At 47.6% G+C, this 27,477-nt stretch overlaps 1 protein-coding gene across 3 annotated transcripts in view; it reads left to right on the top strand.

Annotated features, from left to right (window-relative positions):
- LOC135911746 (solute carrier family 41 member 1-like) overlaps nt 1-27,477 on the top strand; it is a 72,678-nt gene that overhangs the window by 12,912 nt on the left and 32,289 nt on the right. For all 3 annotated transcript variants that reach the window (XM_070538442.1, XM_065444103.2, XM_065444104.2), the window contains exons 4-8: nt 203-434; nt 1,332-1,472; nt 12,169-12,417; nt 16,335-16,479; nt 25,903-26,049. In XM_070538442.1, coding sequence (XP_070394543.1) covers nt 203-434; nt 1,332-1,472; nt 12,169-12,417; nt 16,335-16,479; nt 25,903-26,049 — 914 coding nt within the window. The remainder of the gene's footprint in view (nt 1-202; nt 435-1,331; nt 1,473-12,168; nt 12,418-16,334; nt 16,480-25,902; nt 26,050-27,477) is intronic.

Raw genomic sequence — 27,477 nt, 5'->3', positions numbered from 1 at the left:
GCCTGTGAGCGGTGTTCCAGCGGAAACGGGCTGTGTAAAACCTCGTCACAAACCATTGTCCTTTTCGGAAATGGCACTCAAGCTTTGCCACTTCTGCCTGAATCCAAGCAGGCTGCAGCCATCGCAGTCACAGAAGCTTCAGTGTTTGTCTTTTGGGTTTGTGTCATGCCACTTGCTCTGACTGCCTGTTGTGGTGTCGCAGGGTGACGCCTGATGGACTTTCACTTGGAGGAGGCGTTGCCAACGAGGGCTTCAGCCGTACCCCGTCGGAGGCCCTGTTTGCCGTCGTGCCGGCGGCAAGCACCCCTGATGGCAGTCTTTACTCGGAGAGTGCCACCCTGCTCAATGGGCAACTGCCGCGCCTCACCACCCTCGAGGGCAAGCCCCGGCCCGAGCTCTTGGACGAAGAGGACCCCTCCTGCCTACCGAGCAAGGTTGGCTGCACACACAAAGCATGCTTGGTTTCCTATTTCTCGTACCTGATTTCATTTCGTTTCGTTTCACCTATTGCTTTAGACACAAAGCTAGAGGCGGAAAGCACTGCTTCACATTGGCCCTTCCACCCACATGCTGTTCACCTGCAACACGACATAGGACATTGAATGAGAAAATGTGCAATTGCTTGTGGATGTACTGGGAGTACTTAGTGTAATGAATAAGTGCACTTTAGTGTCATTACACAAAACAAATGTTTCATATGATGTAAAAAATATGATGCTTGGGGATTATACCAGCACAACATATTCTATTCCCGTGTAGAAAACAGCAGGTGGGATTCAATGCCACTGATAAAATGAATTGAGGTACATTTTTACGCATCAGTTATGATCGCCGGTTGTTCATTGAAATAAAAAAACTGGGCACTAGGTGTAAGATTGCTGCTGTAGTTAAAGAAAGTGAACTGCATTTGTACCCTGTGACCTTGAGCTGCAGAAAGGAATCGCACATTCCATCACCACGGGGATCTTCTCTAGCTCCACTCTCTGACCAGGTGTGCAGTATGCTAGCAGCCATTCACACACTATTTTCATGCACTCATCTTTCATGCTTGATCAAGCTCTCTCTTACTTTTGGGAATGTCTATGAAGAACAAATGTAAGAACTGTTTAACTTTTCACATGAATAATTCACCATAAGAACCCAGAAAGCTTTTGTGTGCATGAAAACGTTTACTTGAAAATGCGCACTAGGGTCTTTTTAGACAGTGAATAAAGCGAGTGCATTGAATTAAATAAAAAAAAAATGCTATTGAGCTTGAGCTGTGCAAAATAGTGATGATTTGTGTACTGGATAAATGTTTATTGCCTGGTTTCTTGTTATGCTCACACCAGGTGGCACTTGGTGGCGGTGATCGACCGCTGTCCCCTGGTGGAGCTATCTGCCTGGACATCGTGGCCGATGTAGCTGCCGACGTAGCCACCGAGGAAGAGACTGCCATCACCAAAGAACGACTTCGCGTTGTAGCAATTCAGGTGCGGACAACAGAACAACTTGAGATAGACCAAAGGGCGGTGACAGGCATTGTAGCCGGTAAGGAGAAAGCAATTTTGGCTGAAGCGCAGGTAGTGTTAATGACCATATCACTTCTCCTTGATGTGCAAACGCACTTATGTTTATTTTACAAATATGTGTTGACAGAGCGTAGAACAATCCCCTTCATGTTTTGTGAATAATTTGGCAAACTTTTTTCATGAAGCTTCTCAAGTAAAACTGCATATTCCGCATCAGGTTTTAAGGATAGGTTTGTGATAAAGGCTACCGATGAGATAAGGTAAGGGCTGTCAAACCACTTTGGTGCTTTTCCTGTCAGCCAGGCATAGAGTTTCATATTAGTATACCTAGAGGGAAATCTGGCAATGCGATCGTTCAACCATCATGAGAATGATGAGAAGTACAGGCTTCGGATTGGCATTCTGTTGACTGGCGAACTAGTCTACAAGTATTTTTTTGGCAGTTTTGGTTTCGCTCCAACTGCAGTTGCTGTAACCTGCAGTGGGACAGTGCAACGCAAAGCTCTCTGCTTTTGTTATGTTGCTCGGAGTGGCGATAGCGCGCTGGGCCAGCGACTGGGACAATGTTTGTGTCGCGGTGTGGTGTCAAAGCCCTGAAAAGAAAGCGACGGCATCGTAAACGTTGAAAGAACATGTTTTGAGCGTTTGGACCTTGGTTTGTTAAGTGTGTTACTGAGTAATACTTGTTGGGGGGCTAGTTGGTGCATGTTTCCAGAAGAGGGTTATAGCGCCAAAAAAACACAACCAGGGTGTCTACCAACCGGGAAAACCGGGAAAACCGGGAATTCTCAGGGAATTTGAACAGTCTGGAAAAACTCAGGGAAAACTCAGGGAATTTGTGCTTCTATCAGGGAAAATAAGCTGTAACTTTATTGAAAGGGAACGGAAGTCGTGTTAATGCTGGCTCAAGTAACAGAGGAATCGCAACGAATCGTCATTGACGCCGTGTCATCGGCACGATGTATTGCCAGAGTAGTTAACGACCGATTTTCTAGATGCCCGATTTTTCGGACATGCCCAATAATTTGCACGGTTTTGCGGCACCACCACGTACTCCATATAGTCAATGTATATTGCCCTGACTGCAGGTCTGAAATGGCATTAATCAAAGCCGCCACCGCCGCTATTTTGATTATCTGGCCGCCTCGAACCGGCACTCTCGCAGGCAGATCCGCTGGCAGCCGTAACCACCACCGCGGTAACGTTAGGCCTAGCTGCTTCTATGTTCGCTATTAAGCTTCTTGCCGTGCGGTGCCGTGTTTTTCATTGAAATAATTCGCCGCTATCACCAATGGCACCGACCCCGCCTTCGTAATCCTCGCAATTGGCTTTGAAGCTCGCAGAGCACATCGCGTTGCGTAATGCCAGTCTCCGAAAGTTAGCTTCGCCTCAATGCAGTAGTGTTAGGCGGTGAAGCATAATTAGCGTGGGAAGGGGGCAATTGTCACGGTACACAGTATGTATTCCTTAATTACACATGCGTGCACCCCGTCTCCTGTCACAGTACAAGCCCTAATATGCCTAATAAGCGTACTGGCAGGCCTTCAGAGCTTTTTCAGACGTGCCTGTGGTAATTTTAGCCCTTAAAGGCAGTTAAAGACATGCATTAATTTTTTTCAGACTGCCCTTTTTTTTCAACTGTTTTTGCGGCCCCTCAGAAGCCCGAAAAATCAAATGTTGATTGTACAACTGACCAAGAGGATGCTTCAGATGATCCATGTGTTGAAAGCGTGGTAGAAGGAGGATGAGAACAGAAAGGACCGACGCACTGAGGAATTAACGGGAAAGGAAGGGTGCCGCCGCCTTTTTGAAGGAGCTTGAGCTAAAAAAACTAAGTGTTGGCTGACGCTGAGACGCAGGTGTCCCTCATCCAAACCAAAATAAATTGTTTAAGCAGTGAAACCCAACACTGAGATGTTGTGTACGGGCTGAGAGTATGTCAGGACAGTTGAGGTTGACTTCCCAGCTGCTGAGAGAGAACCTTAGTTGTGACAAAGTTCAGGACCTCATACAGATGAGCTTGCTATCAGTTGATAGAAATAGCTGATATTAAAAAATATTTACTTATGTATGCATCTCCTTTTCATTCGTATTTGAAAATGTTCGACTCAATTTGGAATGGGCTTTACCATTTCTTTCGCTGTGCATTTTACTAACACCTTCCTTCTGTTTTCTTTTTAAATAAAATAGATATTACTCCTTACTATTCAAACTGGATTAAGTCATTTTTTTTGTTTCAGCATGCTTACTACAGAGTGACAGCATCGGGAAACGTGGTGTCAGCCTGTCTTGACATAAAACAAAGTTCTGGCTCATTCAGGGAATTTCGCAAAGGTGCTCAGGGAAAACCTGGAAAACTCAGGGAATTTGGAAATGTCAACTTGGTAGACACCCTGACAACACACAGCAAGTTTTACTTCCAACAGAAGGAGGAAGAAGAAGTTTGGTTCGACACAGTCGCACTGCTGTCTCGCTCCATAGTGTTTTTAAATTTTTTCGACGTTTTGTCAAATAGATTTGTCGAAGACGTCGGACGACTCGCCAAGGTACCTTTCCTACCAGAGGCCGGGGGGACCTTCGCCTCCCGCCGCTTCGATAGGAGCCTGCAGAAGAGCCTGGTCTGGTAGCGGCGAGAGCTCCGTCATGACTACGCCTGACCTGACACCGGGACAGAGGCCACCGACTGACCCCGAGAGCAACCGTGACTGTAAGCGATACAAGGCTGCAGAAACAGACGACGAGTCTACGCTTATTGACGATTGTGACATAGCTGACATCACAGATCTGGACGATGAAGGCTTCAGGCTTGTGCGTCACCGCAAGAAGAGGACCGTCGGAATCCCAGTGATTGTTACGCCTGCCACAGAAGGAGCCGACCTGAAAAAAGTAAATCCGATTGTTCTGTCTACAGAAATTGAAAAAATTCTTGGCGCATCGCCAGTTAGGAGCCGATTTACTGCTCAAGGAGCCCTGCTTCTAGATGTACAGAAAGAAGAGCATGTGAATTCCCTTCTCAGCTGCAAGTCAATCTCAGGGACTGCAATCTCAGCACGAGTGCCCAATTCGTACCTGCAAAACACGTGCATTATTAGAGGAGTACCGAAGTGGTACACTGACAAGGAACTGCTGCTATACCTAAAACCACAAGGAGTCTACCATGCAAGGAGAGTCACGCGACGCGTCCAAATTTCCGAAACCGATTGGGAGTCCAGGCGAACCAGCTCCGTGGTTCTTACGTTCGCTCCAAATACAGACCGCCCAGAGAAGATCAACTTGGGCTTCACAAGACACGAGACCATTGACTACGTTGAGACACCACCTCGGTGCTTCAAGTGTCAGCGCTATGGACATGTGGCCAAGTACTGCCGTGGTGAGCAGCGGTGTAAGAGATGTGGAGGACCCCACGATTTCAAAACATGCGCGTGCAGAGAGAACTTTCTATGTGCAAACTGTAGTGGTGGTCATCCAGCTAGCTATAGCAAGTGTCCTATGCGGGCAGCGGCAATAAAGCGTAAAAAAACGTTTATCTTGGGGCCAATAGGAAACGATGAGAAAAATACGACGAAGAAAAAGACAGAAAGTAAAAGAGAGTCAGACGAAATGAGATGGAGCTCAAAGAGTGAAACTGATTTTCCAAGCCTGAAGCCTTCTCCAGGAATCCAGGACACAGTGGTGCCATCGCGCAGCGGACCGGGTACAACAGACAAATCAATGAACAGAGGCCCCGTAGACGAGAAGACTGCTGAACAACCGGAACAGCGAAGTTATGTGTCTGTACTGCACGACCCCAATCGCGTTGCGATGAAAACACACCACAGAAGGACTGTCAGCAGGTGCTACGTGCTCTCTTCAAGGCCTTGCGATCACACATAGAGAAGATGCCGGCGAGCTCGATGAAGGAAATGCTCGAAGTAGTCCTGGCTCTCGAGTCAGTGATTCTCAGCTCTGCCTCTCTTTAAAGCACCTATCAATATGGATGCGGTCAGGACAGAATGTTCACCATCTCGTCCACAGGTGCCACTTATTATGCAATGGAACTGTGCGGGTCTTGCGTGCCATTTACCTGAACTGTCGCTTTTCTTGCGTAACATGCCTGTGCCGATATTGGCCCTGTCCGAGGCTGGTCTTCCAAGTTCAAGATCAATTGCTGGTTATGTCGCACATGGAAACCAAAGTATTCCGACATTTCCGAACGGAAGCGCCATGCTATATGTGAGACGCGAAATACCGCACTACGTTCTACCAGTGCAAGACCTTTGCAGCAGTGCTTTGGAAGTCACTGCTGTACAAGTGCGGCTGGGAAACCGAAGCCTCAGCGTGGCCTCCGTGTATGTGAGCTCTCGCCTGAAGGTCTCGATGCGAGAACTTATACGAGACCTCTGCAGCCGCTGCCCAGCTCCTAGGATTATATGTGGTGACTTCAACGCGCACCATACTCTCTGGGGCGACAAGGCGATTGATGCACGTGGAAAGCAAATTGTTAGTGCTTTAAACACCGAGGGACTCTGCGTGGCAAATGACAAACAGCCAACGTTTTTTCGACCACCGGCCTCTTACAGTGTCATTGACTTGACGTTACACTCAACGGACATCCTCGCATCGTCAACGACTAGCAAAGATAGAATGGGCAGTGATCATTTTCCTGTCTTCGTTAACATTGCTGGATATAGAACCAACGGCCGAAGATCCTGTCCTGTGACGCATTGGGATACGTACAGGGACGGCCTAAGCGAATCATCTGGAGACCTGTTCGCGGACATGTTACGTAGCAAAAGATTGGCTACCGCTGAGCTGAAGCTACCCGACCACTTCCCCGCTCCGGATCTAAAGCTCAAAAATCTATGCGCTGCCCGTAGAAGAGCGGAACGGAGGCTGATGAGGACGAAGGGCGACCCACCAATGAAGACTATATATAACAGGATTAACGCAGTAATTCGACGTTATACAAGGAAACTAAGAAGAGATCAATGGGCATCATTTTGTGCAAGCTTATCTGTCTTCACGCCAGTTCCACGGATATGGTGGGTCGTTAATAACCTTGCTGGCACCTTTCGACCAAACAAGCCATTTGAAGCCCTAGCATTGAAGTTAGGCAAGACACTCGCTTGTCTTGCGAATGCCTTCGCTGAAATATACTCTTCCGGAAGGTCAGCCGGCACAACCAACCCACCCCCGCTGCTATCGTCTCTAATGGATGCTCCTTTCACACTCAGAGAGCTGGAACTAGCTATGAGCAGCCTACGACGTCGCTGTGTGGTGGGACCTGACCTTATCAGTAATCAGATGCTGACTAACCTACCGGTTGAGAGACGGCGTGATTTGCTGGCATTTTTTAACCAAGTCTGGGCCAGTGGGGTTATTCCACATTTATGGAAGGTAGCATGGGTGGTACCGGTTCTGAAGCCTGGAAAGAATCCTGCAGCTCTGGACTCATACAGACCGGTATCACTGACCTCGTGTGCAGTGAAGCTAATGGAGAAGATGGCGTGCACAAGACTCACTTGGTATGTCGAGCAGGGTCGAAAACTACCATCGTGCATGACTGGGTTTCGGCAGCGTCTAAGCGCTCAAGACAATGTGCTGGACCTGCTAAGCCACATAGAACATTACAGTGCGGATGGCCTGTCGACACTTGCTGTTTTCATGGATGTTTCTAAGGCTTACGACTACGTGTCCCAAGGAGCCATCATCAGCGAGTTGCAAGTTATAGGCGTCACGGGGCATCTCTTGCACTTTATACATACGTTCCTCAATGATCGTCGCATCAGAGTTCGTCTTGGCGACACTTTGAGTGATGAAATACGTATATTTCGCGGTGTGCCACAGGGGAGTGTTTTATCTCCCTTATTATTTAACATTGCCATGAGTAGCCTCCCAAGAGTACTAAACCATCGCACACCAGTGAAGATATCCATATATGCCAATGATATCTGCATATGGGTCTCCGGCTACCAGCATCGCCGCCTTGCACGAATAGCCCAGGGAGCAGTAAAAGCCATTCAGGGCCACTTGGCAACGATTGGGTTATCACTATCAGCAGAGAAATCATCATTCGTACTGTTTCCTGGAGTGAAAAGAAAATCTACACGCCTGACGCTGCATTTGGACGGATACCAGATTCGACAAGTCACCAACGTCCGATTTCTGGGCGTTACCTTAGACCACAGGCTACTCTGGCGCCGCGGTGTTGACCACGTTGTGGCGTCATCGTCACCCAGGCTACACGTGCTCAAGCGAGTCGCTGGCATACGCTGGGGCAACCACCCGACGTCGATGCTACGACTAAATACAGCGTTGGTTACCAGTCGAATCCTGTATCAGCTACCTCTGATGTCACCCTCAGACAGCCAATACGAGCGCTTAGAAGCCATCCACAGAAAAGGTATCCGACTTTGCCTTGGAGTCCCTCAGCCAGCGTCAAACGAGAAAGTGCTCTACGAAGCTGAGACACGCCCTCTACGACTTCAGGCTTCCCAGGCTCTGATGATCCAGCTCCTACGACTGAGTGAGTCTACGCCCGGTAGAGCCCTCTTAAGACGTATAGGTAACAGGCCACGCTCACATTTTTATGCAGCATTGAACACGCTTCGCGTATTAGGATTGCGCTGCTCGAGACAGAGGGAAAGGATAGAACCACCCTGGACATTCGAGGACATCACATGCAACTTAGGTGTACCACGATTGCAATCAAAGAGCTGCATTCCATCTGCAGAAGCCAAGTCATTGGTCCTGGAGCACCTGAGCACGATTTACCCGAATCACCTACAAGTATACACAGATGGCTCTGTCAAGGCAGACGAAGACCGCTGTGCAGCTGCATTCTATATTCCCTCTCTAAGATATACGTGGTCTGGCCGTCTGGACTGTATAGCCTCGTCGACAGTTGTGGAAGGCGTAGCAATCGCTTCTGCTCTGCGCAAACTAAAGACTTTGCCTCCACAGAATGTGGTGGTCCTTACGGACTCAAAGGCCGCATTACAGCAAATATACCGTGGTTTGCCATCCCTCAAGTTCCCACGCAAATCACTAGCCATCGTGAGAGAACTCAACAACAAAGGCTTCACCGTAAAGTTTCAGTGGATTCCTTCCCACATTGGCATCTCAGGAAACGAAAAAGCTGATGCGCTTGCATGCGCAGCACTCTATCATCCTCCCAAAATCAAGGCTCCAAAGAGTAATCAAGTGCAAAAATCTGACGTTCGAAATCACTTTGCGTCGCTTTGGATTCCACCGCATATGCCCTGCGTAACCAAGAGATTGCACCGAGAGGAAGCCACACTTCTATATAGAATAAGGACAGGATCTGCTTATACACCGGCCTGGTGATTTAAAACGGGGCGAATCAGTTCTCCGAACTGTACGGCATGCAACGAGACAGGAGACATTGAGCACTTTTTGTGGTCCTGCCAGCAATTCCAAGATGAAAGAGACACTCTCCTGAAAAATCTGCAAACCAAGGACCTTCCGCATGCACGCCTGCAAGACCTTATATTTCCCGAGGGATCAGTTATAGCCCGCAAAGAAACTTCACGTCTCCTCATTGACTTTTTAAGGGAGACCGGTCTGATGGACATATGGTGAAACCCTTCAGCGGTATTGTGCGAGACACTCGGGCGGAGCAATTGCCGGCCTTGTTCGCCAGGCTAAACCCGCCTGTTGCTACAATTCACCACCACCACCACCACTACTTCCAACTGTTTATTCACCGCGTATGCGAATGAATATAAGGACAACAAAGATGGGTAGCAAGAACCACACATGCGCATGAGGTTTTTACAAAAACCGGATAAAGATAGGTGAGGTACACACGTATCTCACGCCCGTGTATCTAAAAAAGCAGTTTCATTCTTATAAATGGAGATAGATGGGGCGCTAACACAATCGCTACAGTTTCTTTCAATATAGTAGGCCTCCAACAGTTCACGGGCTGTCCCGTCTCGCTTGCTGTGTGTTGTGTTTTTTCGGCGCTATAACCGTCTTCTGGAGGTAAGTGTGTTAGGTTGGCGCTGTAGCGTTACGTGCTATATGAAACTTGAGAATAGGAAAAAAGAAGGCACTACTGATACAACACATATACAGTTGTACTTCTAGTGGCTTGACAATCAAATTTTATTGAGGGCTTTATTATGCATTGCTCGTTTATGTGCTCATGGAAATGCGTGTTTTAGGACTTTGAGAACACAAACTTACTTGTGGTAGGAAGGGTTGCTGCTTCCTTGCTGTAGTCTAGTGTCGCAAAATGTGTACGTGCAAAGCCATGCCGTAACGCTTCGGAAGCGGTACGTCAATATAAAATATGATGAAGCATGCTTGTAGGAGGCCACTAGCGTCCTAGCTAGCACCGCAGCAGATGTGCTTAAGTGTACTTGAAGACGTTCAGCAACCGTGACAGCCGACGCTGCCTTTCGAAAGAGCGAGAGAGTTCGCAAGTGCCTGTCGTCTGCGAGAAAAGTCTCGCGCTTGCAGCGAGCAGGCGTCGTAGCAGACGACACTTGTAGCATTCCGCTCAAGGGTGCAACACTTTCCCACAATACAACATTTTTATTTCCATAAATACTTGATGAGTATTTTTATGTAAGTACATGCACGGTTGTTACTGCTGTTTCAAAAATAAATAAATAATTATTCTCTGGCGTTAAATTGGGAACAGAATTGCACAAGAATGCATACCCTGGTGATAAACCATAGTAAACCACGTTTCCATCTCAAAGTCATACAATGTTTATGTAGCGTGCTGTACATTATATAACACACTGCGTAAATAAAATTAGATTTTACACGATAATATTTGAGTATAGCTTCGTTTACTGCGCCGCAAGCAAACGCCACTAGTCTAAAGATCGAAGTCAATCCGAAGCCTGTACTTCCCATCATTCCCATGTAGGTTGAGGCAACGCTCATGAGAGCCCCAGTAGACACTAGCGCCACATTTCCCTCTAGGGTATTTATTTAGAAACTCTATGCAGCCAGGCATGAAAGGCTCAGTTGTCTGCTTTCCCCAGTAGTGAAACACATCTGTTGACCATTTCCACTTATAGACAGCAGATTTGGTGTTACAGTCAAACCCCGTTACAACGAACACCACATTAACGAACATTTCAGATTAACGAACTTTTATGAAATCCCGTGCCGACTGCTTATAGTTTCAATGTAAAAATATTTCACTACTACGAACTTCAGAATAACGAACATTTCAGAATAACGATCGTTATTTAATTTCCGTGTCATCTTAACAACACCTCAGTACTACGAACTCATATCCCGAAATGCGAGGATTCTTAGGTTTCCGTGTATCCGTCACGGCAGTCGGAGCTCTAAGCTAGCAGACGACGCAGCGCGAAGAGCGGGCCGCCTTGCAACTTGCTTCCTGCAAAAACCTGAGATGGCGCGGAAGGAGAAAGATGCGGGCGGAGACTTTTTTTTTTTTCCTTCTCCGTTGTGGAGGCAACGACGCACCAGGTTTTGTGAGTGGAGAGGCGGGGAGCATGGGCTCGTAAAACCTGAGACGGTGCGGCAGAAGAAAAAAAAAAGTAGTAATTAACGCTGAAGTGGGCCTTTTTTTTTTTTTTCCTGTTGCGGAGGTGACGACGCATCACGTTTTTCTTGCTTGTTTTCTCAGTTGTTCGCGTGCTGTCACCCGTATCAGGCCTGTCCATCTTGTTTTTCTTCTGGTTATATTATTGTGTTAGAAGTGCGTGCCGGCGTTCGCGTTGCCATGAGCTCAACAATTCTAAGCACGGCGAAGAAGCGAAAGCAGTTTTCTTTGAGCGAGAGAGTAGAGATTTTTCGCGAGATAGAAGACGGGAAGAAACAAACCGTCGTGGCTAAAGAACGTGGAGTGGTGCGGTCGACGATCGCCATGATTCTCAAAGATAAGGAGAAAATCTTTAAGCACCAGCAAGAATCTTGCTGCACGTTACAGCAGCACCCGAAGACCGCGACGAGTCCGTGTCGGCCACAGATGCGTTGGACTGCTTGCGAAAACTCCGCATATTTATAGCCAAAAGCGGCACAGCGGCCGAAGGCGTGCATAAGAATGCGGACGGTCTGGAATCGTTCGTGCTGCAGAGTCTGTGCTGCACCCGTCAGAAGACGATCACGGACTATTTCAAATAAATGTGCCTTGTCTGACGATCACGTGTGCATTGTGTGAGAAAGGAGTTCAAGGAGGTACCGTTTCAAAGGTAGGACGCTTGCGTTACTGAAATGCTATTGTTATGGCTAATTTTTGGGCTTTCACTATAACGACCTTTCAGAATAACGAACATTTTCCCGCGGTCCCCTGAAGTTCGTTGTACCGAGATTTCACTGTATTGTGTGCATAGTGTGCATATTGTGTGCGTAATGTGAGTCACTTGTGCATTTCTCGAGCTGTTTTTCGCAGATGTGTGGGTTGTTAGCATTCATGGTGTTACATTCCAAAGGATCCTAATCTGTTGCATTCTTCTTGTCATTACGAGTCTTTTCACGTGCCCTAGACTAGTGCATTCATTTAGGTGCGCAACCATTCTCAGAAACAAGCAGCAGCATTTCTTGATCCAGGATAGTGCCGTAATTAGTGACACCTTCTAGTCTTCAATTATCTCATCTCAGTCTCTCAAATGAAATCAAACAAGCCTTCAGTACTCACACGGTTGACCTGTTGTGTGCTGTGCAGGTTTTTGTTCCGTTCCTGACGGCTGGCTTTGGCACGGTGGGCGCCGGCCTAGTGCTGGATGCGGTACAGCAGTGGCCGGCGTTCAAGCACGTCACTGAGCTGTTCATTCTGGTGCCGGCACTGCTGGGCCTCAAGGGCAATCTGGAGATGACGTTGGCCGCCCGCCTTTCAACGCAGGCCAACCTGGGCAACATGGACACCGCTGCCGAATGCGTGGCCATGGCCGCCGGGAACATGGCCCTCATTCAGGTACGCTCCCTGCCTTCCTGTGCAGAGTTGCATAGTGGGGGAATTGCACAGCACGGCTCTTACCAAGATTGACGAGCACACATCCACATGCACGCGCACACATAAACTTGCTTGATTGCTCACTCACTCGTAACCTGGCCGCATGGGCAAATTCGGTGTCACCTTGACTTTCCCACACCGGGTGTCACTTTGGCAATGCGCTTCTACGCAGGGAGGGAACATGTCAGCTTGAATTGATGGCAGTGTTAATAGATGAATCATTAGGCACATTATACAGTTAAACCTCAATATAACAAAGTCTGTAAAGTCAGAAATTTCCTTTATTATATTGAAATTTTGTTCTATTGAAATTCAACTTTTTATGCAACTAAGTACAGTTGGTGATCAATTTTTCTTGCATGGAAAGGGGCTGCAGAATTTTCCAAATTATCAGACGATCGGAAAAAGCAAAGCTGAATGAGAAAACAATTCATTTTGATGAATTTGGGAGTCGGTGATGAATGATGAGGCTTTTCTTTCGAGGAACCCGTATGGGTTTCCTTTGTAGCAATTGCTACGAACGGGTGGATGTCCGATTTTCCCTCTATTCATTACTTCTCTCCACCTTGCGGGTTTCCGCAGAACTACTGCGTTGGTTTCATGCCATGTACGTCGATGATATCTTCTTGGTGGTACAAATTAAGCAAAGCCAGCCACACTTTCATGTGTACTCCACCCCCCGTGGCTGATAGCCTCACCCGCACTGGGACGATGCTATCATGAAAAGTGCCGGCAGTGGGGAACAAATGCTTCGTCTGCCTCTTGCTCTAATGGATCGCCGAAGCTCGAAATTATGTAACCTCCAATACTAAACATGTGGTAAGGCAACTTACATGGTGCCATGCTGTCTTGGCACGACCACTCTTTGCATATGCGGCAGATTACCTCTAAAGCAGAGTGCACGGCCTGCGTACACACTCAGCCGTGCTTACATCCATACGCAGCGACGGCCAAGATGCGCTCCAACATCCCCTCGCCCATCGCACTTGGACTTTACGTGGAACATGATGTAGCTCCCCTTCAGCAGTCACTCTTGCGGCAAGGCGCGATTTGAGAGGTGCATTTGCAAACAGCTGCTTGCAATTCAATCATTTGACCATCTGTGTCTGCGGAAGCTTCCATTTACAGTTAAACCTGGATATAACGAAGTTGACAAAAGCTCGCAATTTTTCATTACATGCAGGTTTTCGTTACATGCAGGTTTCGCGTGAAGGCTCGTACGAATGATGCAGAAACGAAACCAAATAGCTCAATATATCCGCGAAGGTGAACTCACCCTTCAAGCATTTATTTTACACCAAAAAACTGCGTAATTTGCGCTTGCTTCTTCGGCACAAGTGACGGCACAACACGCCGCTCCAAAGAAGCTAAATCGTGTAGAGCTCCTTCATCGTCGAGCGAGCCGACGAAACGGCGCATAACGTCCATTGCGTTCATCACCTCATTTGCAGAAGGCACGTCACACGGATCTGCCTCACAGGCACCATCATCACCGCCATCGGGATTTTGCACGCTTTCAGCTACTGCTGCATCAGACATTTCTTCTGTAGCCACGGCGGCGTTGTCGGCAAACAAAAAGTCAGTCAGTTCAACGTCGTCGGGTACACCACCGCTAGTGCATAGCTCGTTCCACGCTTCGGCCACATCGGACGGAGTAGAAAGGTCTTGCTCCTCTTCCTCGTCGGCACCAGCCCGTGCGTTTTTGGCTATTCCGGCCTTTAAAAAGCAATTCGCGATAACTTCTGCCCTGACCTCTTGCCAGGAGGCAGCAAGCATCTCGACTGCTTGATAAATGTCGATCTTCATCTCCCGTTCCAGACGGATGTCGAGAAGTATCTTCTGGATTAGTCGGCGCCGGTAACAGCATTTAAAACTGTTAATGACCCCTTTGTCCAGGGGCTGTATTAGAGACGTGCAGTTGGCCGGGAAGTAATGCAGTTCGATGTTCGACAGCTGCAGGCCCTCGACGTGGTGCGCCGAGCAATTGTCCAGCAGTAGGCAAACTTGACGGCCTTGACGCTTGACGTCCTGGTTAAATTCCTTCAACCACTCAGAAAATATTGGCCGAGTCATCCAAGCTTTGGAATTCGCCACATACTTCACGGGCATACGCTTCGTCCCCTTAAAACACCTGGGACGGGCACTTTTGCCGACGACTAGCGGGACTCGCTTGTCTGTGCCGTCGAGGTTGGCACACAGCAGAATCGTTATGCGGAGCTTGCTCTGCTTTCCACCGCGGCAGTCATCGCCTTTTAACGCTAGCGTGCGGCCCGGAAGCATCTGATAAAATAGAGCCGTCTCGTCGGCATTGTAGACATCAGCCGCCTCGAAGCGACTCAGGATTCCAGGCAGCTCGTCAGCCACCCACGAAGCAGCAGCATCGCTGTCTGCGGAGGCAGATTCGCCGCTGATTACTCTTCCGACGACACCATGCCGGCTCTTAAATCCCTGCAGCCACCCGTTGCTTGCCTTGAAATCATCATGGCCCAAGATACACGCAAAATCCTTTGCCTTCTGTTGCAAGATCGCACCACTTATGGGTACATTTCTGGCTCTCGTGTCCAAAAACCATGTGAACACTGCCTTGTCCACATCAGTGTATGTGGACAGCTTCAGTCTTTTTTTCTTCGAGCTTGTTCCCGACTCCACTGCATTTCTGATGCTGTGTTCCGCACTCAAAATCGTTGATAATGTGCTCGCTGGAATGCTGAAACGGGCGGCAACGTCCTTCTTCTTCTCGCCCGCGGAGACAGCATTTAAAATTGCGAGTTTGTCTTCAAAAGACAGAACTTTTCGTTTTCTGGCAGCAGAACTCATCACGACCAACCGACGACGTAGTTAGAAGCGGAGACGCACGACTACACGCCGACAGGCAGGCCTAGCACCTCCAAAACAAGTCGGACAAACCAGTACCAGGGCACAGTTGACACACGCACACGTGCAGAACGCAGGACAACACTCAAAATGGCGAATGCAACGCATCCACAGAGAAAGAAAAAAAAGTGACGCATGTCGTTCGTCATGGAGTGTCGTTCGTCATCGTCCCTCTCCCTTCCCGCGCCCTGGCAATGAAAGAACCGGCTATCAGCGTTGCTTTTCAAGTGAATTCTTACACATAAGTGCGTCTAAGCCGTTGAAACAAATAAAAATCACTAAATAAGAATGCTTGTCCTCAAATCTATACGAAACAAAATAAATCTGAAAGAGAAATCAGCTGCCGATACCAATGCCACCTGGCGTCACGCTAGACAAGCAAAGCCTGAAAAGACTGCTACGTTAGGCACGGAGCGGCGCTAGTTGCCGCCATCATCATCATCATCGCTAACTTTGCTCGGTCGCGGCAATCCCTGGCGTTCGCGTAGCTGCTGGCTCCTTACAATATTAATATTCAATAATCTAGAGCATTTCTTCGGCCGAATTTTCCTTAAAAGTGCAAAAAGTAATGACTGATCAGCTTTGGGAGTTCGTTACATCAAGGCTAACTGCCGCAACGCGTTCGTTACATCAAGGTCGAAAATACATGGGCTTCAATGGGGGCAGCGTTGGGGAATTCAAAAACTTCGTTAAATCCAGGAATTCGTTACATATAGGTTCGTTACATCCAGGTTTAACTGTATTGTCTTGGCATTCCTTTATGACGTCAGTGGAATTTCGTTATACTGAAATGGCATACAAACACAATTCGTTACATTGAGGCTCTAAACAAATGGTGTTCTATGGACAAGGGGTTATGAAAAGGTAAATACTTTGCTATATTGAGAACTTTGTTATATTGAGGTTTGTTATATCGAGGTTTCACTATGTTTATTTTAGGTGATGTTTACAAAGTAACACTGCATTATAGTAAGCTTTCTCTCTGTGCTTGTGTATGTTTTCAGTGCCAGGCGACAGTGGTGGCGTTCCTAGCGTCCCTGTTTGCTGTCCTGATGGGATACCTGACTGAGAGCCACTTTGACTCGGCCCAGGCAGTCATGCTGTGTGCAAGCAGCATGGTCACCGCCAGCGTGGCCAGCCTGCTGCTCGGTGAGGATTGTCCCCGTTTCCTGCGGCCACTCTCTCCTGTACTCACAAACAAGCCTTGGCTCAAAATAAACTGTCCTTGGACGAGTTGGTTGATACTTCATGAAGTTGTTGTAGTGCAAATAAATCAAACAAATAACTAAAGACCGGACACCATGGTTGCACGTCCGCTCTTTTGTTCTTTCAGTTGGTTTTATTTGCTCTACAATGGCTTCACCAACCAACTTGCCCAAAGACAGGTTAGCTTATCATTATCGTGGACAACATTCTGTGGCAGTGCAAACAAAGCTGTACAGGCAACATGCACCTAAGGGCACTTCTGGAAAAGGGCCACACTTTCATCCTCGTTAGTGTATGTAAGGGGAAGAGAAGACAAAACATGTTATCGACAGCTGCAAAATAACGCAAAGCGGATCACCTAGTGTTAAATTTGAGTTATTTTTCTGCTTTTCTCTTTCATGTCCAGGGCAAATGTGATGCAGTCACAAATGAAAGGTGTGCTTATTCACTGTCTGTTCCAAGACACCGAAACTGCTGTCAAATGGAGCCTGAATACTCGGCGCAATAACACGCATGCAGAGGCGCAGTCCCTCTAGCTTTCTCTTCATTGCTGCAGAACGTTTGGGAGCAAAAGAGTTAGTTTTCTCCTACAGGGGGCCCTCTTACTTGTTTATTTTTCATCCTTCTTTTTTTTTGTCTCAAGACCATTTGTTAGTGTAGCACCTGTGGTGTCCAGTCTTCTGTTCTTTGTGTTTGTTTTGTTTGCCCTACAATGGCTTCACTGGGCCTTGACTGAAGACGCTACACTTCCAAAACTCCCAAAACACTCCTCAGTAATTCCTACAATGAGGACTTGCTTGAGGACGCACATTCAGTGTGGTGCATTTATGTAGCCGCTGTGAGATCCAAGCTGCCAACACTTTTGTTCCAAGAATCACCGTGGAGACTCTTAGAAGCACAGTCACCACTTTGGTCAAAAAAGGGGATCTGTCTCTCTTTAGCTGGCTTTCCTGCATCCTTGATTGGCTGGTTGATGATGGAAGACAGAAAGCAGAGAATGGGATTCACTCAATTTCACAAATTGTGTAATCACTGAAAAAGGAGTGCTGAGGATGACCACGGGGCAGAAAGAAAGGTACATGATGATGGCACGTGCACAAAGCTGTCTGTACATTATTTGCAGTGCTACATCTTGGTAAAAATTGTGAACCAACTCTCCAAACCTTTGGATGTATTTGAACTAGGCAGAAGGGCCACAGCAGGAAACAGAGGTCCTCTTCAATTTTCGGCGTTCTGGCAGCCCACTGGCAGCCCGCTCGCAACCAGCTAGTTCCGGTTCTGATAGGAATTCACGTGGGCTGGGATCCCAAGACAACCCAAACCTGTCTGAAGTTTCCAAATCGAACGCCGGTACAGCTGGCCAAATGTAAACATGCCACCAGCATGGCAGCGCCCGGCGAGTCCGGCGCACGCTCGGCGTAGTCGGCCCATTTATGCGTTGCCAGCTTGAAAATATATAGTTGCATTCAGGGATACGATCACTTTCGCGCGACTCGGCGCAGGACACGCACTGGGCCAACCTCACCTTGCGCAGTGCAACAGATGGCCTCCAACACGGCTGATGGTAAGATGCGAAATCGTGCGTAAGTGGTTGTAAACTCGAAAACGATAGCCCAAGGATCCCTGCTCGCTGCGATCACGTCGCCCATCAGCGACATTGATGAGTTAGCGTTGTCATCACAAGACATGAAAAAGCAGGTTATCGGGTACGTCTCATACGTATAAAGTTTCGTGCCGACCTCCTTGATCTTCGATTTCAGAAAGTTTGTTGACTGAGGGTGCTTCTCATTTTGATCCTAATTTAGGAGCTGGGGACACGGCTTGCGCATGAAAATGCAAACCACTTGTGACCAGCGAAATGTTCCACACGAAAAACATTGGTCGTGATCATGAGAGCAATTAGCCAATGTACGTGTGGCTAATGTACATGTGCCTATTAATCAGTGCATTCTTAGATCAACGGCCTGCAGTTCGAACACACATCGGTTTCGAGCTGCCACCTGAGCATACGACGGAGAGCCGGAGCGAACACGGGCTTGCCGCAAAGCCTTCGCTAACTGCAGAAGAAGATATCTCCGCATACATACGCGAAATATGTGAAAAGGAACGCCACCAGAGAAAGACGAATCCACAATGTACCGCAATGTGTGAATGAGCGTCTACAACTTGCGTGGAACACGATGTAGATAACATGCACGCATGAGAGCGCGGCGTGCTGATCACCGCTAATCACCGCCGCGAAGAAGCCATCAGCAGGGGAAACACACAAAAGCTTCAAACGGTTCACCACGGCTCGTATCACACCGCTTCGCAATGCGGAACGGAGCGTTAGCACCAAAAAAGATAATGCTACAAGTAAGCAAATCCAAAGATGATCATAGACAGTTGGCTGAGCGAGGTAAATTTAAGTCCTCAAGTGCCCGCGTTGCAATCCGTGAAGTCCCTGCAAAGATGACGGCAAGTTCCCATTGCCTCTTTTAGTCATCTGCTAGCCAGAGAACTTCCAGAGAGCAGCCAGGCCGAAATCGTCCTGGCAGATTCTGGCAGCCCGCGGGTAGCCAGAAGTGGAAAATCGAAGAAGCCCAGACTCGAATGGGCTAATTGCTGATGAAGTCAGAAATTCCTTCTCAAACACGAGCTACAGGCATAAGTTTCCCTTGTACTCACCTGCTGCTAGGGAGTAAACTAGAAACCAGCAAACAGAAAGGGAAGGAACGGATGGGATGACTATATTTTCAATGGTATCACGTATATAAAAAACTGCGTGTGCAGCAGCTGACATCACTGAAAGATGCCGTATTCACTAAATTTTGACACGCCCTCGATTGTAACACGCACCCATTTTTCATGACTAAATTAAAGAAAAAGAAAAACGCCTTCAATTTTAGCATGCACCCGTTTGTCGCCACCTAAAAAAAGAAAAGCTTTTTTACAGTACCACTCACCTCACTATTTCATTAAGGAATGCAACTTTCTCTCATTTGGAAAAACAAAGATTTACTCCCGATACGCTAAAGTTGAGACGAAAAAAAGTCGCAGTTTCGCCCGAAAGGCGAAGCATCAATTATGATAGCAAATTAGTAGGCAGCTATACGAAAAGTAAGGATAACAGTTTTATCGGCCCTATAAACATTTAAACATTCGCTTACTAACTACATTAACAAGCATGGTGTCACGCGCGCACGGGCAAGCATGAACACGTCTCACGCAACGACCGCGGAAACGCTTTATCAAAACGCTGGAGTGGGAAAGTGCAGTAGCAGGAGCAAGCAGATTGACTTTTGTGCGGACTCTCGCTTCAACGCGCACTAAGCGACGAGAACACATCGCGCTGTGCCTAGCTGTGTAGAATCTTGTCTCGATTGCAGATTGTTTTCAAGATAGGGGCCACGAGGCTGCGCCATACCGTATTTACGCGATTGACCAAGAACTGTTAGTAACGGCTAGAGAAATGAGAAATCAGGGACGCTACGGCATGGTTACAACTTTTCACCTACGTTTCCATGGTTACGGTTCCATTAATTACGCTTCCATGGTTCCTTTAAGTTACCATATCGCATACATTTTGGTGTCAATACAGGCGATGCCCACTTTGAAAGTTGGCGCTCCCAATCTGTGCCCATTGGCCACCGTACCTAGAGCGACAAACCTCCCACCTTCGAGTTCGGGAATGTATAGCACAGTGTGATGTAATCGTGGCTACGTTAGCACCGTGAATTGACTCAATGGATTCGCTAAGGCTCATTTTGTTTATTAGAGACCAACAAAACACTCCTTGAATGCGAGTAATGCACTCGCAAGGTAAAGGAAATGGTGCGCGGCCGCTTTCGTCAGCCGCATGTCGTTTCTTTTGGTATGCTGCAGTGCGGCAGTGGCCGCTTCCGGTTGCTTGAATGGTCGTCATCTCGTAGTGAATGTGTTCTTGCGAATAAAGTTGCACGCTCAACCCACAGCATATGGTTATTCCACGAGCTGGTACAGAATTTATTGTCTTTTTTTTTTATCGTTTACTGCGTGCACCGCAAGTGCAAGGCTCTTGTGGTAGCATCGATCATTAAAGGGAAGCTGAAGAGTCTGTCGAATTCAATAAGACGCTCATATACGGATGCGGGAACCTTATAAACCATGTAGGTCAAATTTTTTTTTTTTTTTTTTTAAATAGGAGCGACGTAATCGTCGGTTGAAATTGCGCTGTAGCTCCGCCCCCCGTCGAATGCCGCGCGCTGCTGCTGACGCTGACGATGCGAGCGGAGACCGGAAACCGCGGTGTTGTGACGTCAACTTTAGTGTTTTGCTCCTTCGCAGCCTGCGCGACCGTGCCTGACCGTGCTTGTTTCTGCGTGCGTGCCGTCGTAATCTGCTTCGATCGACCCTGCGATTCTTTGTTGGCGTGTCTGTGTGCATGTAGAGTGGTGGTCAACGTGCGCAGCATCAACTGATGTGGTGGGCCAATCATGCCGTCTTTCCGTGCAGCCTACGGTTGCACGAACACCAGCGGCCGCGACAATGTTGTCTTCCATTGCTTCCCACAAGACAAGAAGCTTTTAAGGAAGTGGGAGGCTGCTGTAAAGCGAAAGAATTTCAAGCCCTCAAGAACAACACTGCTGTGCTCCAACCACTTCCGTGACGACGATTATCACCAGAATTTCCACTAGCAGGCTTTCTAAACGCAGCGCGAAAAGATCGGAGCAACGAAAACAAAGACGGCACGAGTGCGGACTGACTGATGATAACTGGTGTTGGAAGGCCTTATGAATACACGAACTCGCCCAAACCTGGATTTTGATCTACTGCGAGCTCCTTCATGCTAGCACGCTGAACGGAAGGTGCATGTTTATTTCCCGCCCTCGACGTAGGTTCCGTCGCAAAGCGCCGCGAATTTTCTATTTGCACGTGTGTTGTAAAACAGCCTGCACGCAGCTACCATAACGCAGTGCAAATGTAGAGTTTGCATGTGCTGGAAAGCCGGCGCACGCCAGGACGCTACGCTCCCCCCGTCTCTCGTGCACAGCGAGAAACCGACTGCATGAAACCGTACTGCATGAACCGGGAAGCTTTTCACGCGTTTGAACCGTCTTTGTAGGTTGCCGACAGCTTTGGACAGCGCACAAATGCCGACGATCGCATCCCCGCTTACGTTCCACGAGGAGGCATGCAGGAACACAACACTGCAGTTGTTTGACCGGAAACGAGCTCACTAGATCGGCGAAAGATCGGCGAGATCACTAGATCGCTTTGCAAAAAACATACTCACCAAAGAGTATTTCCAACACGAGGAGATCCCAAGACTTCGCTTTCGTTCTCGTCGAAAGCACTGCTCGCACCAGCATCGTTTGCTTCTTCGAGAGTCCGGCTCTTTGCAATCGGCTTGTACATGTAGGGAGCAACGCCGAACTCTTCAGAAAAACGCAGTCTCTCAAAATTTTCTATTACCTCTTAATTTTCCATTACGGCACCAAACTACCCGACACCGCGCTTCATGTGGAGCGGCAGCGGTCGGTCGCTAAAGTTGACGTCACGGGTCGCCCGACCAATCACAGGCGGAAACGAGACGCGCGAGCTGGGCGGGTCCGCTGCTGCACTTTTCGTCGAAATAAAATATATTTGTGCTTTCTTTCGCTCAATTTCGATACGATATTCGAATTCGGAGGGTTGAAAACCATTATGTACACATGTTCACTCATTTTTTCTGGAAAACCTTTCAGCTTCCCTTTAAAGGAAGAGTCGCTGTTTGGGGGGTATTGGTAGTTGACGGAAGAGCTTCTCTTTGAGATACGATTTTTTTCAACGGCTACGTGATTCTGTCACTTCTGTGCTTCTGTTGTGCTGGTTGTGCTGGTTGTGCTGAATCGTTGGGCCTGTCATGACTGCCCTGGGTCCAAAGAACTTTCGGCGCTCGTTCACAACAGCATTGAAACAAGCTGCTATCTTCCATGCCGAGGAAACTAACAACTGTGCTGCAGGACGCAAGTTTGGTGTCAGTGAACGTGTGGTGCGGCAGTGGCGGCTTCAGCTCGAGGGAATTTTCTCATGCCACTCCAAGCGCCGTGGTTTTCGCGGGCCTAAGTCGGAACGCTTTCTGGAGCTGGAGCTGAAGCTTGCGGCATACGTGACTGAGTTGCGCGATCGATCACTGTTGGTCGCGTGTGAAATGATCACGCAACAAGCTCGTTCCTTTGCTTTGGAAGCAGGGATACCAAGGACTCAAAACAAAGCTAGCAGGGCCTGGGCATCTAAATTTATGAAGAGGGCTGCCTTCACCCTACGTAGATGCACCAGCGTGTGCCAGAAGTTGCCAGCCGCATACAAGGAGAAGGTCCTCGTCTTCCATTGGCACTTCCTGAAACTTTGCGACTCCCGACGGTATTTTCTCGGCCACATCGGCAATGCCGACCAGATTCCTGTATACTTTGACATGACCAGCAATATGACAGTGAGCGTTAAAGGAGCATGCGAAGTGAGTCTACTAACAATGGGTAATGAAAAGCTGTGTTTTACTGTCATGTCATGCTTGGCGGATGGCACCAAGCTTTGCCCGTACATCGCGTTCAAACGGAAGACAGTGCTAAAGAAGTACTTCCTGAAGGTGTTGTGGTACAGGTGAATGCAAAGGGTTTTATGACGGATTACATGGTAGTGGGGTGGTACCGTCTGGTGTGGCTCCTGAGGCCGGGGGCATCCCTCAGGACAGACATCGCCAACCTGCTTGTGTTAAACTCATTCCGGGGCCACCTCATCGACAAGGTGAAAGCGGTGCTTTTCAAGGGGTGCTCCGACATGCTCGTAATCCCCGGTGGTTTGATGGGGCAGCTTCAGCCTCTCGATGTGGGGGTCAACAAGCGTTTTAAGGACCTGCTGCACTGCGAATACGAGTGGATATCCAGAGAAAACCGCGAACTTGCCCCAAGCGGGCGTGTGAGGAGGGCCTCCTTGGCTACTGTGTGCGGGTGGGTCCTCTCTGCGTGGGTGGCAGCACCGCGCGATGTTGTGGTGTAGTCGTTTGCCAAATGTGGACTCGCGCTTGATGACGACATGCTGTGGGACTGCAGCAGCTATGACGGCAGACAGCATAAGTGAGGACGACTCCAGTGACGATGAGTAGTCTTCATCAACCGCATCAATAAATTTCTCTTGTGTGAAATGCGCTCACATGTTCTTTTTTTTTTACCTTTGAGGCATGCGATTTTGGGGAGGTTGACCTACATTCGAGTCGACTTACAATTATGTAAATACGGTACATAGCAGCCGCCAGAGTAGAAAGCTTCTGTTTATGCAAGTCCCACACCCAACTTTACAATTGCTAGTAGGTACAGCGGGGCGGGGCGTTTTTTGCAGAGCTATACGTTTATGCGCAGGCGCTAGTATGAGCAGGTGTGAGGGAGAAAATCTGGGGGCCTTTGCTCCTTGAATATGGGACTCTGCCTAGGCACTACAGAGGAGGTTTCTAAGTGCATATTGCATGCGTTTGTCCCCTAGACATGCCGGAATTACGAAGTGCAGTAGAGTTTGTTTACGCTCCGCCGCTGGCTGCCCGTGCAGCGAGGCAGTGGGCACAGACGCCCCATTTGGTGATCGCTGTATCTGAAGGGGCAAGGTACTGACTGGTGTTGTATAAGCCACAGGTCACTTTTTTCATCGCGACGATAGATTGTATTTTTTACAAGCACTGCTCCAGGAAGGCACATGTAACTGGCAAACGGAGGCCTCAGCACCTGAGGTTATAATAAAGCAGGCGGCACAGGATCTTCGGGGCACCCAAGGGGTAGCGGAGGGATCAAAGCTGGAAGCAGGGCGGCCCGTGGGTTGGGGCTGCGGGGTACGAAGCGTGCCAGGGGGTGTTCGCATAATTGGCTGTCTGCGACCGGAGATCTGTGGATCAAACTATTCAGTCAGTCAGTCAAACTATTTGACTTTTCCAAACCCTCATGTACGAGAAGTCACCATGCTCTGAATATCTCAGTCTTCTTTGCCCACACTGATTCGTTTAAAAACAATTTTTTTCCATCAACAATTGAAGTCTGGAATCCATTACCGGGCAACATCCGTTCACTACCACTGAAACAATTCACACAAGCTTGTTTATAAATGTTTGTATGTTTGTTGTTCACCCCACTCCTGCAATAGCCTCATTGAGGCTGCAGTATGTATAAATAAATAAATAAATAAATAAATAAATAAATAAATAAATAAATAATATTTTATTAAAATGGGTCCAGGGGTTATCTTGGATAAACGTTTTAAGCATTTTACATGTATTTGAATACGCCGTGTCAGAGTTGAGCCTGAGCTAAAGCTTCCTCTTAGCACAATCAGTAGTCGGATAAAGGAAGGTGCTGGAGAGGGGCACTGGCCTCCCCGCCATTATAGTTCTTGCACAACAGTTCTGCCATTCTCCCCCCCACCCCCCTTTTTTTTTCGTGCAGCCCGGTTATAAGAATCGTCGATTATAACAATGCAATTTTCATGGCACTTGAATATGGTTATAAGTGGGTTTGACTGTATGTCCAAGGCCTGCATATCTCTATATCCACGGACTTAGCTGGGTCAATCCAATGTACTTTTCATCTCCGAGCAGAGCTGGAACGCATCGAGGCTCTGCTCATGAAATGTACTAGGCAGCCAGATACAGAAGACCAGCTTGGCTCAAAAAAGAATGTTTCACATTAGAAGAAAATTGCTAGTGCACCACAGCACGGGCACAGCGGACAAAGCAGCTAGCATAGTATAATAACTCCACTGCTAGCGAATGTGTGGGACATGTCTGCTGATACATGAACAAGGTACAAGCTAGCGAAGCAAACAAGACGTGCAATGGTGCTCTACAGTCTAAGTCGAACGTCACTTCTGGCAACTGGTAATAACGGCACTTTTTTTTTTTTCAGTTTTGGTGTTAAAACACATCGGTTTTTGTGAGTATGTTGTGATGCACCATCTCACTTTTCAAGCTTAAAATTTTGCACAGAGGCTACTGTATGTCTAAATTACATGAAACTGGCCTTTTTACACAGTCGAAAATTTTGTTGCAGTTTGCCTATAATGGCAGAAAATGAAAAGCCATCCACTATGGCATCTTGGATACCTTCTTGTGTTGCTTCTAAGGACGTTAAACCTGATCATTCATCAGGGTTGAAGTGTTCCTTACCTCGGTAAAGAAGCCATCATTAAGGTTAGGCCGCCTTACGTTAATTATGTCAAGGATGGGTGAAGGGAGCGTTCAGAATTTACTTGCTTCCTCCATCCATAATTTCATGGTAAGGAGGCATCAATGGTTGCTCACGTAAGGTTAAGAAGTGGCCTGAGGTATTGAAGGTTTCAGAATTAGGCCCTCCATCCATCAATCAATTGATCTTCCGTCTGCTTTCGCAGGTTCCCTGATGGTAGGTGTTGTGATACTGGCTCGGAAGTGGCATCTGAACCCGGACAACGTGGCCACACCCATCGCAGCCTCGCTTGGTGACCTCACCACCTTGGCACTGCTTGCGGGCGTCAGCAGCCTGCTCTTTCAACAAATCAGTAAGCATTGATGTTTTCCTTTAGTCTTTTTTCAAAGCAGATAGCTTTCTTTTGCTCTTTTGCCCATTTCCGTTGGTGGTTAGTGGTCGGTAGTCAAACTTTCACCACGGATACAAAGGTGACAATGTTGGGGACACGCTGTCCCGCAGCTAAGTTGCAGGACGTGTTCATAACAGAATGCCAGCAAAAAATGTATAAGATTAAAAAACCTTTTATACAAACGTAGTTCTCTCAGTGTTATAGTTATAGCTACGGCATCTGCAACATTAAGATTACCATTTTGGCAAGTTTTGTTAAACAACCAGAGGTTGTGAAAACAGGCAATGGGCGACAATACGAAGGTAGAACTCTGCTCCGTTGCAGACATGCTTTCTTGACACCATCTTGTATGTGTAAGCGAGTCGCCAAGCCCACCAGCGTGTGCTGTCACGTAAGAGCTTTAGGGCATCTGAAGGTTTAGATGCTGTGGTGGAGCGTTCGGAAATCATTGCCCTAGTTGTTTTTTTTTTTTTTTTCCCTCTGCCCCCTCTCCTTGTGGCAGCTGCAGTAGAGGGCTCTGGTACCATTACAGATGTGGTTAACGGCTCTGTTGTCTACAAAGTCATGCTGGGAAATGACAAACGCTACCTGAATATCCTCACTGCAACACATGTGTGCCTTGAAATGCCTCATTTTGTTAACAAAGCACATAGCTTTCTAGAAGTGTGCAGTTATTTACTTATGTTGACAAGTTTTGGCACTGATCTTTGCCCAATCTCTCTTTGCAATAAATGGTGGAATCAACTTTTTCTTTGAGGAAGTGTTGGTGCACACAGGTTTTCATATTGTGATGTTGTGAATGTTATGTGCAAACAGTTTGGTTGCATAACAGTCACATAAGAGTGACCATAGCATGTCAGAATGTTGGCATTGAATGTTCAAAATTAACCTGAGGACCACCACTGGGCTATCCCAAAATTGTTTGGTCATGTTACTGAGTGCAGCTTGGGAAGCTTTTCTTACTGCAACGGAAAGGCCGATCATAACCTAACCAGACTTGTTCTACTTATATGAAGATTGCCACAAGAAAATGTTGCAGGCTGTTCAAAGGGAGCAGTTTTTTCCGGGATTTAATCGTGATACGTTGGTGGTGGTGCGCAGTGGCAGGCATCATATAGCTGTGAAAATTCAACGTGGAGAAGGTTTATAAATAAAGCAGACTGTCTCACTTTAAATAGGAAAAAAGAACTAGCAGGAGAAATTGAGTAAGGCAAGAATGACAACAGGATGTGAACTTGTACTGTCATCTTTATTGGGTTTTGTCTATATATTTTTTGTGCTCTTCTTTTTATTCTGATAGCAATTAAATGAATATTCCAGGCACATTTCTGGTGTTGGCGTCACCGCTGCCATGACGTCCCGCATAAAATCCAAGTGCAATAGTACCGT

Source organism: Dermacentor albipictus, chromosome 5 (genome assembly GCF_038994185.2).
Source record: "Dermacentor albipictus isolate Rhodes 1998 colony chromosome 5, USDA_Dalb.pri_finalv2, whole genome shotgun sequence".
Taxonomy (NCBI): Eukaryota; Metazoa; Arthropoda; class Arachnida; order Ixodida; family Ixodidae; genus Dermacentor; species Dermacentor albipictus.
This window is presented reverse-complemented; position numbering and strand designations above follow the sequence as displayed.